General features: G+C 37.5%; 1 protein-coding gene and 1 non-coding gene across 2 annotated transcripts; both read right to left on the bottom strand.

Moving 5' to 3' along the window:
- Window positions 1–12160: 12160 nt before the first annotated feature.
- On the bottom strand, window positions 12161–14657 carry LOC130946676 (rust resistance kinase Lr10-like). The gene is made up of 3 exons (XM_057875513.1): window positions 13802–14657; window positions 13488–13514; window positions 12161–13364 (listed from the first exon to the last, which is right to left on the bottom strand). The coding sequence occupies exons 1-3, from the start codon at window positions 14469–14471 to the stop codon at window positions 12244–12246; spliced, it is 1818 nt and encodes a 605-aa protein (XP_057731496.1). The 5' UTR covers window positions 14472–14657; the 3' UTR covers window positions 12161–12243.
- Window positions 14658–14957: 300 nt separating this feature from the next.
- On the bottom strand, window positions 14958–15029 carry TRNAW-CCA (transfer RNA tryptophan (anticodon CCA)). The gene has a single exon. It is a non-coding gene; the product is annotated as a tRNA-Trp (tRNA).
- Window positions 15030–15320: the final 291 nt, after the last annotated feature.

Below are 15320 nucleotides of genomic sequence, written 5' to 3' on the forward strand. Positions count from 1 at the left end.
TCTATGCTAAGGGAAGTAAAAGCAAGCTATGCCTAATTAATTTGTTTAACTTCTTTGCATTGCTTTTCTTTTCTTCAGATTCCTTTCATTCTCTCTCATCTCTTTCTTCTTCTCTATTCGGTCCTTGTCCAGGAAACAATGGACGCCGAGCTCTTCAACGAAGAAAAGGAAAGAGTTGCATGCTTCAAGACCATCGAGCAAATGATGGCAAGAAAACACACCAAAAGAAAGATGAGCTGTGGCTAAGATACTTACCAAATGTGGTTAGATTTGGTGAAGCAATCTTGAGCCTTTCATGCTCAAAATGGAAGAAGAACATTCGGCCAGAAGGGAGATTCTTGAAGCATGGCTTGTCTTCGAATCTGACCAACCACCACAGGGAGTAGCTAGAGTGGCGAAGTGATGGTTGGAGGCAGAGTTTGAAGCAGATGAAGTCATCATCATCATGAGGCATCAAGGGCCAGAAATCCATCTTGGAGAGCAAGCCAAGGATGGAGAGCCCGGATTGATGAAGGTTGATGATCAAGAAAGGACTAGAGGTAATTGCATGTTGGTTAATGCATGGTTATCTCTTTTCTCTCTGTGTGGCCGAACCGGTTTGTTAAAGGAGGAAGAGGTTGGTTCGGTTTTTGGCTTCAATATGTGGAGGCTCCTCTCTTCTATAATAAGGGTGGACAACCATTGTTTGAAGCAAGGAGAAAATTTGAGAGTGCAAGGCACAGAGTTCTCAGAGCTACCTGAGCTAACAGATTTCTCTTCTCCTTCAATGTATTCTGTTTAGTATTTTTCTGTTTAATTTTGTCATGTCTTGAGTCTCATGGTAAAAGGCAAACAAGTGAGGTTTGTAATGAAAAAGCCATAGAGCGGAAAAAGGCAAAGAGTGCAAAATTAAAAGAAAAGCCATTGATGTCTTAGAGTTCCTTTGTACATCTTTGTTGTGTATCATGATTCTGTGGGAATCCCCTTGTAAGTTGGGTTAGCACTTTACAAGTTGTAATCAGATTGATTATAGTGAAATTCCATCATGTTTGTGATGGAGACTGGATGTAGGCTGCACTGCACTTAGCAGCCGAACCAGGATATATCTGAGTGCAAGTTCTTTCTCTTTCTACTCCATTTCTGTTTTCTACCACACACGAGCAAAAGCCAGAATTATCTCGTGCCAAGTGACGAGACAAAACAAAAAGTCTCGTGGCAAGGGACGAGACAAAACAAAGTTGCTCGTGTCAAGTGACGAGCAAAAACAGAAAAGTCTTCTCTGAAGTTCAGCAAGTGCCAGCATTTAAAAAGGGGGCTAAGATTCAACCCCCCCTTCTCTTAGCCACTGAAACCATCAATTGGTATCAGAGCTTGGTCTCAAAGAGATCAAACTTTGCAGCTTGGAGTAAAGATCCTCATGGCAGAAAACAGTGGCACAAATGTGTTATCATACAACCTGGCTGAAGGTCAATCAAGTAACAGACCTCCCCTCTTCAATGGGAAAAATTATACCTATTGGAAGGAGAGGATGAAGATATTTGTTCAAGCCGTGGATTACAGACTTTGGAAGATCATCTTGGAAGGTCCTAAATTTCCAACTACCACAAATGCTCAAGGAGTAGTCTCTCTTAAACCAGAAGCAAGCTGGACCGAGGAAGATAGGAAGACGGTGGAGTTAAATGCCAAGGCAACCAATCTGCTTAACTGTGCTATCAGCTTTGAGGAGTACCGACGAGTATCACGATGCACAACGGCAAAGGAAATCTGGGACAAGTTGCAAATCACTCATGAAGGAACTACCATTGTAAAGAAGACTCGGACAGATATGTTGAACAGGGAATATGAAATGTTTACAATGAAGGAAGGAGAGTCCATCAATGAACTGTTCGAACGGTTCAATGCCATCACTGTTGGCTTAGATGCTCTTGGAATCACACATTCAGAATCTGTGCTAGTGAGAAGAGTGTTGAGGTGTCTCACAAAAGAGTGGGAAACAAAAGCCTTAATCATTTCTGATAGTAGTAACTTAGATTCCATGACACTTGATGATTTGAGAGGAAACTTACTTGCCTTTGAAAACTCCTATTTGAAAAAGGATTCAAAAAAGAAAGGAATTGCATTTTCTTCCGTGACTAACCCTCTGGATGATGAATCCAGTGATAACTCTTCTGAAAATGAGTTTGTGTTGTTTGCAAAAAAATTCAGGAAAATGGCAAAGCTCAAAAGCAAAGGTAGCAGCTCCAGGAGGACAAAGAAAGATCTTAGCAAGGTATCCTGTTTCAATTGCAAGGAAATGGGGCATTTCAAATCTGACTGTCCCAAGTTGAAGAAGGAAGAAAAGCCGAAAAAAATGAAGAAGAAGGGACTGATGGCCACATGGGAAGATTTGGAAAATGACTCAAATGATGATGAAGAGTCCGAGACTAAATCACAGCACTGTCTCATGGCAAATGAGATAGATCAGGTATCATTTCAAAACTCCAACACTAAAGACCTTCATCTTATGATAGATCACCTTTCTGAAAAAATAAGATGTTTTCTAAATGAGAATCAAGATCTTGAACAGCAAAATTTCATTCTTAAAGCTGAAAATGATTTTCTCAAAGAAAAACTAAGAGAGGCCGAAACTGCTTGTGATCTTGTGGAAGAAAACAAGCTGTTAAAAGCCCAAGTTAGAAGCTGTGAAAGTGATCATTCTGTTCTTGCATATGTGAACTGTTTTAAGCAAAATGAAGAGTTGCACAAAGAGGTTAAGAGACTTAAAGATGACTTAGCCATGTTCACTCAAAGTTCTGAAAATTTGAACCAAATCTTGGCTAGTCAAAAATCTCTTTATGATAAAGCTGGGTTGGGATTTTATAAATCTGAAAAATCACATTTTGAAAATATTGCCTCATCTTCAAATGATGTAACATATCAAGACCCAACTCACTTTAACAAAACTACAACTCCAAGATTTTGTAGAATGTGCAACCGAAGTGGTCATTTTCCAGTTCAATGCTTCTTTGGTGAAAGAATGATTGGTGACAAAGTTTACAAAGTTGTTTTTGATTACAATGATTTGGGACACAAGAGGTGGTTTAACGTGAAAGGATCCAAGAAAATTTGGATACCTAAGGTCACTTGAGTTTATTTTGCAGGTCTGCCTAGCATCTAAGAAAAAGGAAAATATGTGGTACATGGATAGCGGATGCTCTAGGCATATGACCGGAAAGACAACCTTCTTCATAAAGCTTGATGAATATGATGGAGGACTTGTTACCTTTGGTGATGATGCAAAAGGAAAATAGTGGCTGTTGGGAAAGTTGGTAAAAACTTTTCTTCTTGTATAAATGATGTGCTTCTTGTAAATGGTTTGAAACATAACTTACTTAGTGTTAGTCAACTGTGTGATTTAGGTTTTGATGTCATCTTTAAGAAGTTTGTTTGCTTGGTTGTTTGTGAAAAAACTGGGGATGTTTTATTTGAAGCTAAAAGATGCAATAATGTGTATGGATTAACTCTTGAGGATTTAAAGGAACAAAATGTAACATGCTTTACCTCTCTTGAATCTGAAAAATGGCTTTGGCATAGAAAGTTGGGACATGCTAGCATGTACCAAATTTCTAAGCTAGTCAAAAAGAATTTGGTTAGAGGAATTCCGAATATCAAGTTTGATAAAGATCTTACTTGTGATGCTTGCCAATTGGGCAAACAAGTAAAATCCTCTTTTAAATTAAAAGATGGAATCTCAACCAAAAGGTCATTGGAAATGTTACATATTGATCTTTTTGGTCCTACTAGAACACAAAGTTTGGGAGGTAAACATTATGGTCTTGTTGTAGTTGATGATTACTCTAGATTTGGTTGGGTACTTTTCCTTGCTCATAAGAATGATGCGTTTTATGCTTTTTCCACCCTTTGTAAGAAAATTCAAAATGAAAAGGATTTGAAAATTGCCCATTTGAGAAGTGATCATGGAAGAGAATTTGAAAATCAAGATTTTGAAAAATTCTGTGATGACTTAGGGATTTCTCATAATTTCTCATGCCCTAGAACACCCCAACAAAATGGGGTGGTTGAAAGAAGGAATCGAAGCCTTCAAGAAATGACTAGGGCCATGCTATGTGAGAATGAAATTCCTAAATTTTTGTGGGCTGAAGCTGTGAACACAGCATGTTATATTTTGAATAGAACAATCATTAGAAAAGGGTTAAAGAAAACTCCTTATGAGCTATGGAAAGGAACCCCTCCCAATCTTAAGTACTTTCATGTTTTTGGATGCAAATGCTTTGTACTTAACAATAAGGAAAACCTTGGAAAATTTGATCCAAAATCCTATGAAGGAATGTTTGTTGGATATTCCACTACAAGCAAAGCTTATAGAGTTTATCTCAAAGAGCATAGGATAATAGAGGAATCCATACATGTTACTTTTTGTGATTCTAACTTAATTCCCAGTACTGTGATAGATAATGATTCAGATGGAGAAGGAGTTGGAACAAGCAAAGAAAATCCCAAATCTGTCCAGAATGAAGAATCTGCCAGTCCAGTTTTGTCTCGTCAGATTGAAGGAGAAACTCCCGATTTGTCTCCTGATCAGGGACGAGAAACTGAAACAGTGAGACCACCAGAAGTTCATCAAAGCTCAACACCTGTCCGAAAGCCTAGAGAATGGAAGTCTATGAAGGGTTATCCTCATGACTTCATCATTGGTGACCCCTCTCAAGGAGTAACAACAAGATCATCCACCAAAAGGCCAACCGAACCTAGCAATCTTGCTCTCTTGTCACAAATAGAACCCAATAATGTCAAACAAGCTCTTGAGGATCCATCATGGGTCAAAGCAATGCAAGAGGAGCTTGCTCAATTTGATAAGAATAAGGTTTGGACATTGGTACCTCATCCGGATAGTAAGAAGGTAACGGGTACTAAGTGGGTGTTTAAAAATAAACTTGGTGAGGATGGACAAGTTGTTCGTAACAAGGCTAGATTAGTGGCCCAAGGTTACGATCAAGAAGAGGGTATTGATTTTGATGAGTCTTTTGCTCCGGTAGCTAGAATGGAAGCAATTAGGTTGCTTCTTGCCTATGCTGCCCATAAGGGTTTCAAAATGTTTCAAATGGATGTTAAGTGTGCATTCCTTAATGGTTTTATTGATAGGGAAGTGTATGTGGCTCAACCCCCCGGTTTTGAACATAAAGAATTTCCAAATCATGTTTTTAAATTAACTAAGGCTCTTTATGGTCTTAGACAAGCTCCAAGAGCTTGGTATGAAAGGCTTAGTGCCTTCTTGTTGGAAAATCATTTTCAAAGGGGAACCACCGACACTACCTTATTCATTAAAGCATCTAATGATGATATTCTTCTTGTTCAAGTTTATGTTGATGACATTGTGTTTGGTTCGGCCAATGTTTCCTTGTGTGAAGAGTTTGGAAAACTCATGACTAGTGAGTTTGAGATGAGTTTAATGGGAGAGCTTACTTTCTTTCTTGGCCTCCAAATTAAGCAAACTCCTAGTGGTACTTTCATTCACCAAGGAAAATATGCAAAAGAACTTATTAAAAAATTTGGCCTAGAAAATTCCAAATCAATGGGCACTCCTATGCATCCCAATACTAAACTTGAAAAGGATGATGATGGCCAAGATGTGGATGAAACAAGGTATAGAGGAATGATAGGTTCACTCATGTACCTTACCTCCTCTAGACCGGATATAGTCCAAAGTGTGGGTGTATGTTCAAGGTTTCAATCTCATCCAAAAGAATCCCACCTTACGGCTGTTAAACGCATCATTAGATACATTAAAGGAACTTGTAATTATGGATTATGGTATCCTAAATCTGATGACTTTTGTGCAGTAGGTTTTTGTGATGCAGATTATGCGGGAGATCGAGTAGATAGGAGGAGCACCTCCGGCATGTGTTGCTTCCTTGGAAGCTCACTCAACATGTGGTCAAGCAAGAAACAAGCCACAGTGGCTCTATCTACTGCTGAAGCCGAATATGTTTCCGCATCTGCTTGTTGCTCACAATTAATTTGGTTAAAAACACAATTGGAAGATTACAAATTAAAAATCAATAGTATACCCTTATTTTGTGATAATATGAGTGCTATAAACATTTCAAAAAATCCAGTTCTGCACTCAAGAACTAAGCACATTGAGATAAAATATCATTTCATTAGGGAACATGTGCAAAAGGGTACTATTGATATTCAATTTGTAAAATCTGAAGACCAAATTGCTGATATTTTTACAAAACCTCTCTGTGAAGACAGATTCTGTTCATTGAGAAAAAGTTTGGGAATGTTTGATTTGAGTTTTATTGAAAATCTGTGAATTTGTGACTCTGTTCTGTTTTGCTCGTAGGTTTGGACGAGATAAAAATAAATGGCACAATGGAAGAGCTGTGGTCTAGGGGGAGGGACGCAGAATTCAAATTTTATGGGCCCCACCAAATTCCATAACCCTACCATAACAGTTTTGTTAGTTATCTCTCTATGTACTTAAGAATCTTCCTTCTTGTGTCATAATATCTTCTTGGAAGTGGTTCTTGTCAAATCAAACCCTTCTCTCCATCTAATCCCTTGATTTAAGGTAACCACTTTTCAGTTTTTGATTTCAAAAGTTAAAAGGGAAATCATTTTTTGGGCAATAACCGCCCATAATGGTCATTAACCGCCCACTAATGATCATTATTTCCATCATTCTCTCTCTCCAAGCCACATTTAATGCGTCACCCACCTTGCTTCTCTCCCACTCCACTCGGTTATCAACCACACCCTTTCATATTCTCATTTCTCCATAACTATGAAAAAGAAAACTGCGCCAAGAAAGAGTGAGAGAATTCTTCTTTCTCGGAAACCATCAACACCTCAAACCCACACCCATATCCACATTCATTCAACCTCATCATCTTCTCCTTCACCACCATCCAAACAAACAACCACCATGAGAAAGAAGGTGATTGCTCACAAGAGCTCAGGCCGAGGAAAGAACAAACAACCCGCAGTTGAAGAAGAAGAGCAAGAATCTCACACTTCTCCTACTCCTTCACCTCCTCCCTCATCACCAAAGAAGACAACACCCGGAAAAGACTCAAAAAAGGATCAAGGGTTTGCACTAAATGACACAACCGAACCTGCGAACTTGGAATCCATGGAATTCCGAGACAAGTTTCGCAAGTCTCACTCCCACTATGATCCAAGCAGGTTTAACTCTTGCACCTCATATGAGTTCCATAAAGAGGTTATGGAGAAACGCCATCTATGCACTACATATCTTGTCAGTCTCGACAATCTCAAGAACACCACCATTCCTTCTCTGTTTGAACTTCTCAAATGGAAACCTCTGCTCCTTATCAAAAAGCCAGTATACCCAGGTCTTGTTAGAGAATTTTATGCTAACATGCGGCTCATCGATGGCACCCTTCATTCCTATGTCAAGAGGGTTCAAATAGCCCTTGATGCTGAGACTATTGGAGCGGCCCTGGGCTTCAAGGATGAAGGTCCGAAAGCTTACATGGTGGAAAAATGGGACACACAAGTCGGCATTTCTCACAAAACTGTTCTTCAGCACATTTGCACAAACCTTTCCGGATTGCATGGAACCACTCCAACTCACAAAGCGCTTGGACCGGTCAATTCCTTGCTTCATCGCATCATCACTCATATTCTGACTCCCCAAAGCGGCTCACACAACCGAGTAACATTTTCTGACTGTCTCATTTTGTTTGCTTTGGTTACCTCTACCCCTATCTCTTTTGGTTATATTATGATTAGACACATGTGGGATTCTGTTAGAAGCACCAGAAAGGCTAATCTGCCTTATGGTATGTTCTTAACTGGAATTTTTGAGTACTTTAAAGTTGATTTGTTGAATGAGAAGGTAGAAAATGATGTGTCTATAATCCGTGGTGGAGGCGTGACTAAAGAAACCAAAGGGAGAAAATCGGACAGTGAGCATGAGGGAAAGCCAGAATCTTCCAAAACCATCAGGTCCTTTCAACAGATCTTGGGAGAATTCTCAAACATGGCTGACATGATGTTTCGGTCTCATAAAGAAGCCCGGAAGCAGGCTTATGAGAATGAGAAAGCTTGGAAAAACTGCAAAGAAAGGGTCAACTTGATGCTGGAACATCTTCAAAAGGATTTGGGAGAAGAGAGTGAAGGAGGCGCTGAAGAAGAGGACATGCAATTCTCTGATAATTAGTGATTTTCTCTGATTGATATTGGCTCCATTAGGCTCAATCTTTTTTTGTTTTTTGTATAAGCATGACTTGATACTCACTGCTTTAGGATAATCCCTAGGATGCTTTGATACATTTCTGCTATTTTATCTGGAATATTTTGTTATGCTTATCACGGTTATGCAGGTGCCCCTTTGATGACAAAAGGGGGAGGAAATTTAGGTTCCAAAATTGAAATTGGAACGAAACAGGGGCTGAAAAACAGGGGTTGAAATTTTCAGTTTTGAAGATTCATGATTACCCTTGTTCAAAGAATGCATGTTGATTGTATTTGGTCATTGCTGTTTGAACTGCATGTTGTAGTTTATCATGATTAGTTTATTTGGCATTTGGTTTATAATGTTTGATTTATTTTGATGCCTGGCTGATTGATTCATCATTGATAAACTTGTTGGTTTAAAAATTTATTTTTGGCAGTTCCTTTATTTGTGTAAAATATCAAAACTGCCTTGTTTTTGTATTCAAATATCTTTCATTGTGTTGTTTTGCTCTGATAGGAAAATATTTGAAAAATATTTGGATATTTTTTTTGAAAAGTTTGAGCAGTAAATCAGTTTATGATATCAAATGAGTTTTGATTATCAATTAAAACTGCTCATAAATCAAGCAATTTAGCATTATAAAATCTGCTAAATAACATTGTTACTTGAAGCTTGATTTAAATGTTACAGGTTTATGCTTCCCTTGGTAAAATAGCATATATTAAGGGGGAGCCATGTGACATTATGAAAGGGGGAGAAATTCAAATCAAAGGGAGTATTACTTACTCAATTTTTAATTTCTTTCCATTTCAATTTTAATAATGTTTGTCATCAAGGGGGAGATTGATGAGTTTGGAAAACTCTAAAATAAAACTTGTGATGACTAAACATTATTAAAATAAATAATTGCAAAATTATTAATCTGATTTTCATTTAACATATTTTGATTAATAATTTTGTTGCAGGTTTTATGTTGGGCCGAGAAATGAGTTTCTGACTTAAGCCCAACAATTAGCCTTGTTGCATGCATTATATCATGAGGCTGAAATTTCATATTAATGGGCCAGAATAAATAATAATGTTGCAAGCCCAATGCTCTATTGTTTGCTTTCCATGCTTGATCCGTTACACAATTTTATCAGGAAAGCAAATGCTTACCAAATGGGCCAGCTTTGATCACATTATCACAAGCCCAAATTATGCTAAAGAGAATAGGTTCCATGCTTGGTCCGAAATAAAAGGAAAATGAAAGCATAGTGCTTCCAACGGAACCAAGCTTTAACAAAGTGATGGATTTCAAAATCTATTACATTGTTAATTAATGCATGGGGAACATGAGAGAGAAAATACAGCTGAATTGATTGATGGGTGTTATGTCAAACACGCCACTCTATGCTAAGGGAAGTAAAAGCAAGCTATGCCTAATTAATTTGTTTAACTTCTTTGCATTGCTTTTCTTTTCTTCAGATTCCTTTCATTCTCTCTCATCTCTTTCTTCTTCTCTATTCGGTCCTTGTCCAGGAAACAATGGACGCCGAGCTCTTCAACGAAGAAAAGGAAAGAGTTGCATGCTTCAAGACCATCGAGCAAATGATGGCAAGAAAACACACCAAAAGAAAGATGAGCTGTGGCTAAGATACTTACCAAATGTGGTTAGATTTGGTGAAGCAATCTTGAGCCTTTCATGCTCAAAATGGAAGAAGAAGATTCGGCCAGAAGGGAGATTCTTGAAGCATGGCTTGTCTTCGAATCTGACCAACCACCACAGGGAGTAGCTAGAGTGGCGAAGTGATAGTTGGAGGCAGAGTTTGAAGCAGATGAAGTCATCATCATCATGAGGCATCAAGGGCCAGAAATCCATCTTGGAGAGCAAGCCAAGGATGGAGAGCCCGGATTGATGAAGGTTGATGATCAAGAAAGGACTAGAGGTAATTGCATGTTGGTTAATGCATGGTTATCTCTTTTCTCTCTGTGTGGCCGAACCGGTTTGTTGAAGGAGGAAGAGGTTGGTTCGGTTTTTGGCTTCAATATGTGGAGGCTCCTCTCTTCTATAATAAGGGTGGACAACCATTGTTTGAAGCAAGGAGAAAATTTGAGAGTGCAAGGCACAGAGTTCTCAGAGCTACCTGAGCTAATAGATTTCTCTTCTCCTTCAATGTATTCTGTTTAGTATTTTTCTGTTTAATTTTGTCATGTCTTGAGTCTCATGGTAAAAGGCAAACAAGTGAGGTTTGTAATGAAAAAGCCATAGAGCGGAAAAAGGCAGAGAGTGCAAAATTAAAAGAAAAGCCATTGATGTCTTAGAGTTCCTTTGTACATCTTTGTTGTGTATCATGATTCTGTGGGAATCCCCTTGTAAGTTGGGTTAGCACTTTACAAGTTGTAATCAGATTGATTATAGTGAAATTCCATCATGTTTGTGATGGAGACTGGATGTAGGCTGCACTGCACTTAGCAGCCGAACCAGGATATATCTGGGTGCAAGTTCTTTCTCTTTCTACTCCATTTCTGTTTTCTACCACACACGAGCAAAAGCCAGAATTATCTCGTGCCAAGTGACGAGACAAAACAAAAAGTCTCGTGGCAAGGGACGAGACAAAACAAAGTTGCTCGTGTCAAGTGACGAGCAAAAACAGAAAAGTCTTCTCTGAAGTTCAGCAAGTGCCAGCATTTAAAAAGGGGGCTAAGATTCAACCCCCCCCTTCTCTTAGCCACTGAAACCATCAGATTACTATGCTAAATGAATGAGGGAGAAATGGTCTTCATCTTCTTAGGTTCTTCGTTATCACGACTTGAATAGCTATGTTTAGCTGAAAAACAAAAAGCATCGGGTCTAAGCAAAGGGAAAAAAAATAGAAGAAAACAAAAGGTTACGCGCATTACTTGTGGAAAATTAGTAAATGGACAGTGTTTGATTTGCATATCAATCTTTTGTCCTTGGAGCACATCATACGAGTATATTGAAAGAAAATTTTCCTATAAGACAAAGATAAACATTACAATTTAATGAAAGTATTATAAGTTAAAGTGCCTAGAATGTGCAAAGAACATTATTGTTTAAGGAAATTCCCATGAATTAGACGTGTAGTGAAACGAATATTTGATGAATCCATTGCAAAGAGAGTGAGTGGACTTGGGAGAGTGATGGTCAAAATAAGCGAACAATAGAGAGTGAGTGCAAACGAATATATATCACAATTTTTCTTTAATTTTTTTTTAATTTGTTTTTAGGACCACCATCACTTATATCGCAATCTTCTTTCTTCTTCTTCATGGAACCTGGTTGGCGTTGTCACTTTTTAGTCTTTATCCATCTCTCTGAAATTGACATTGCAAGTTGCAGCACGACCTTGTCAAAGTCTTCAGGCACAAGACAAGTCAACACCTTTGTTGAGTGAATAGATTAAGAGTAGTTTATATAGTGCAAAATATATGGTGTGATTCGATGAGTAAAGTGTAAGAACAGCATACTTGCAAAAAGAGAAAATTAATTGTTGCTAGTTCAAAAAAGAGAGATGGAGATTGAGTTATAAAGAATGTAAAATTAGTATAAAGTTATTTTGGTAAAAAACTAAATAAAATAAAGAAAACAGAGAAAAATTATTTATTTCTAATTGATGGATGGTTTATATCAAAGAAGTGTATTTATAAATTGAGTCTCCTTAATTCAGTTTAATGCAATTCATCCAACAAAAATAATAATAACAGAGAGAGGTGTATTCTCCTTTTGTCAAGAGAGAGTATTATTGCAATCTTCTTTTGATAGAAAGAAGTTGTAATTTTCAAAGAAATTTATTTTATACAAATTTTAATTTTTTAATATATATATTTTACTGTGTCATTTGTCTGGTTCCTAATAAAAAATACTTCACCATCTACTAGAACATATGATGGCAAACTACCAAACTAAGCTAACATTAACAGTACATACAATTTACTCCATGTAGCTAACTATAATACAGGCCAAATATATTTGGATTATATCAAGTGACTTTTTATTCGGCAACTTAAAAAGAAACAAAATACAAACTTTTCACACAACTCCAAGTAAGAAATCAGTCTAATTCTTGGATCACTTCTAAATCTTGGATAATCTGTCTTGCAGGCACACCAATTTTAGAATATTTTCTTGAAGGCCCTGTGGAAGCAAAAGGATTAGGAGGGATTGGTAATGTGTCTTGGTCTCCCTCCAACATTTGAAGCACTGTCTGCATTGATGGTCGATCCACTGCATGCCATTGGATGCACCAAAGCCCCACTGTTGCTAGCTGCTTAGCAATTTTAGCATCCCCTTCATCTTCAATATGAATTCTCATTTCTTCCTTCTCTTCCAAAAGATTATGAATCCATTCAGGGTAGTAAATATGGCTGCTATTTTCTTCTACATCCTCCGTTATCTTTTTCCCTCCAATTGTTTCAAGCAGCATCATTCCGTAGCTATAAACATCAGACTTGTAAGATACATTTCCAAAGTTTCTTGAGAAAACTTCGGGCGCAATGTATCCCAAAGTTCCTCTAGCTGCTGTCATTGACACTACACTTTGATCCTTGGAACATAATTTAGCTAAACCAAAATCACAAATTTTAGGAGTAAAATTGTGGTCTAGCAACACATTTTGAGGCTTGATATCAAAATGGAGAATACGTTGATCACAACCTTGGTGAAGATACTCAATACCTTTAGCTACACCTAAAGCAATTTCTTGCAACTTCTTCCAGCCCAAAAAGTTTTGCTTGTTGTCCGGCGAATTTATGAACTTCTGCAGGGAAGAATTCGGCAAGAACTCATAGATAAGAGCTCTTCTGAACCCATCAGCACAAAAACCAACCAACCGGACAATATTGACATGGTGGATTTTACCAATTATACCAACTTCATTGACAAACTCTTCCCCATTTCCCTGGGAATTATTCAGCATTTTCACAGCAACAGTAAATTCTTTTGAGATGCTTCCTTTGAAGACAGTTCCATAGGCTCCCTCTCCTAACTTGTTGCCGAAGTTATTGGTAATTCTCTTGATTTCAGCATAAGAGTACCTGGTTGGCTTTTGAGCTCTGTAGTCTTCAAGAAATTTTTCAATAATTGCTTCTTTTTCTTTTTGTATTATGCAAGTATCATAGATGTAGTAAATCGCACCGGTTAGCAGGATAAGGAAAAATGATCCCAGTACTGATCCTGCATTCATCAAAACTCCATCTTTAGAAAATTTTCACATTTACTTGCTTTCAGGCTAATTAATAATGATACCAAGAAAAGCATTAAAAAAAAAGAGAAGGCATAATGAAGTTGAAAACTAACCTGTTGTTACCAGAGCTGTTGATGGTCCTGCAACAACACCAGTAAACTTAGATCATGCAATCACTTGAAAAAGCAATAACCCTGAATTTGTTTAACAAGTTAAAAGGTACATAAAGCTAGTCGGAATCATGGACTGATTCATTGATTTGGATGTCTAATGTTTTCATGAAATTCATCTACTTGCTTCAATTATTCGTTAATATAACATCTAAGAAGGAATCTACTCCAAAACAATAAGAGTCAAGCTTAATTATATTGGCTATTAGTCATGTCAAATGCAACAAAATGAAAAAATAAATAAAAAAATAAGCTACCTTTATGGTTGTCTAAACAACTGAATTCATTCTTTGTACTATTCCAACTACACCTGTTCCCTTTTGATTCACAATGTCCACAGTCTGGTTCAGACCATTTCAGATGAAGATGAGCATCCTCATCAACGAATATTCTCGGGACTGATGAAACATTGAACATTTTGGTGCAGAATGAGAGAGGCAAGTACTCGATTTTTGAACTAGATGGAATTGCATATATGCTACTAGCCGAGGTGCTTAGGCATTGAATCAAGTAATCTTTGATGTAATCCCTTTCAAGTGCTGAACAGTTAAAGAAATAATAGTCATCATAGTAATCATCAGCTTTCATGTTGAAGTTGAAAGGTGAAGCTGAAAGTTTGAGGCTATGAAGAAGCCTAGGAAAGCAACCATTATGAGGATATGATAACTCAATTGTTTGCTTTCTATAGTCAATCTTGTTGACACTGAAATTCAGTGAATCATGGAGCTCAATGAGAGTCTCATTACTGTCTGTGCAAACCAGATCAAAGCCCGGGTAGCCGCAGTTTTGCGGCTGCCGGCCTTTGATTCTGAAAGGGAACCGGATTTCTTGATTTCCACATGACAAAACTTGACATGTATCAGAGGCTAGTGCTAACTCTACATTGAAGCAGAACATGAACAAAACTCCAATCAAAGAAAAACCCATGTTAGAGTGTAGTATAGATTCTTGTGTGGTTTATTAGCACATGAAATGAAAGCACTAAGATTCTAAGTTCTAACCCCTTATTTGGGTTTAATAGAATTTTCAATCACTCCATAGCTTCCCAGTCTTTTCCACTTCTAAAGTTTGTGGTGCTTATGCTTTCGGGATAGAAAGAAATATTGCAACGTCTTTTATGGTTTTGGGTGTTTCTCCGAAGTTGAGTGTATTGTGTCAAAGTAATTAAAACAATAATTATCTTCTTGTGAGTAAACACAAATACAAGTTGACTTTTCACTGAAGGCACACGTTTTCCACGAGACTTTTCTCTAGTCCTTGCATAAAGCTATAGCTAATTTTATGTAACTTACCTAAACAAGAAGACCATGGATTTTACACCTAAGGTAGAACGAAAGAAATGTTATCAGAAAACAGTGATTCCATGAAAGAATAAAAAGTGTGATCCACTGAGGTAGCTTAGGATCGGGATATTGAACCCGACGTGAATCGAACACGCAACCTTCTGATCTGGAGTCAGACGCGCTACCATTGCGCCACGGATCCTATGCTGCTTAATTTCTTCATGCTTTTTATAATTTACGTTTTCTTGGTCCAACAGTTTCTTTTTTCCGACTGAATTGATTCGACGGTTTAGAACTCTACATGGGCCTTTCCGCAACATGGAACAAATCGTTTTGGGCTTTTCTCATAAAGATTTTGTTTTTTGAATTTGGCGGAAAAAAAATAAAAGATAAAAATAGAAAATAAACTTTATTGTTTTCACTATTTTCTCCTTTTTTTTTCTACAAAATCTAGAAAATATAAAAAATAAAAGTACAAACTAAATGCTTCTTA

This window comes from Arachis stenosperma, chromosome 8, assembly GCF_014773155.1.
Source record: "Arachis stenosperma cultivar V10309 chromosome 8, arast.V10309.gnm1.PFL2, whole genome shotgun sequence".
NCBI lineage: Eukaryota > Viridiplantae > Streptophyta > Magnoliopsida > Fabales > Fabaceae > Arachis > Arachis stenosperma.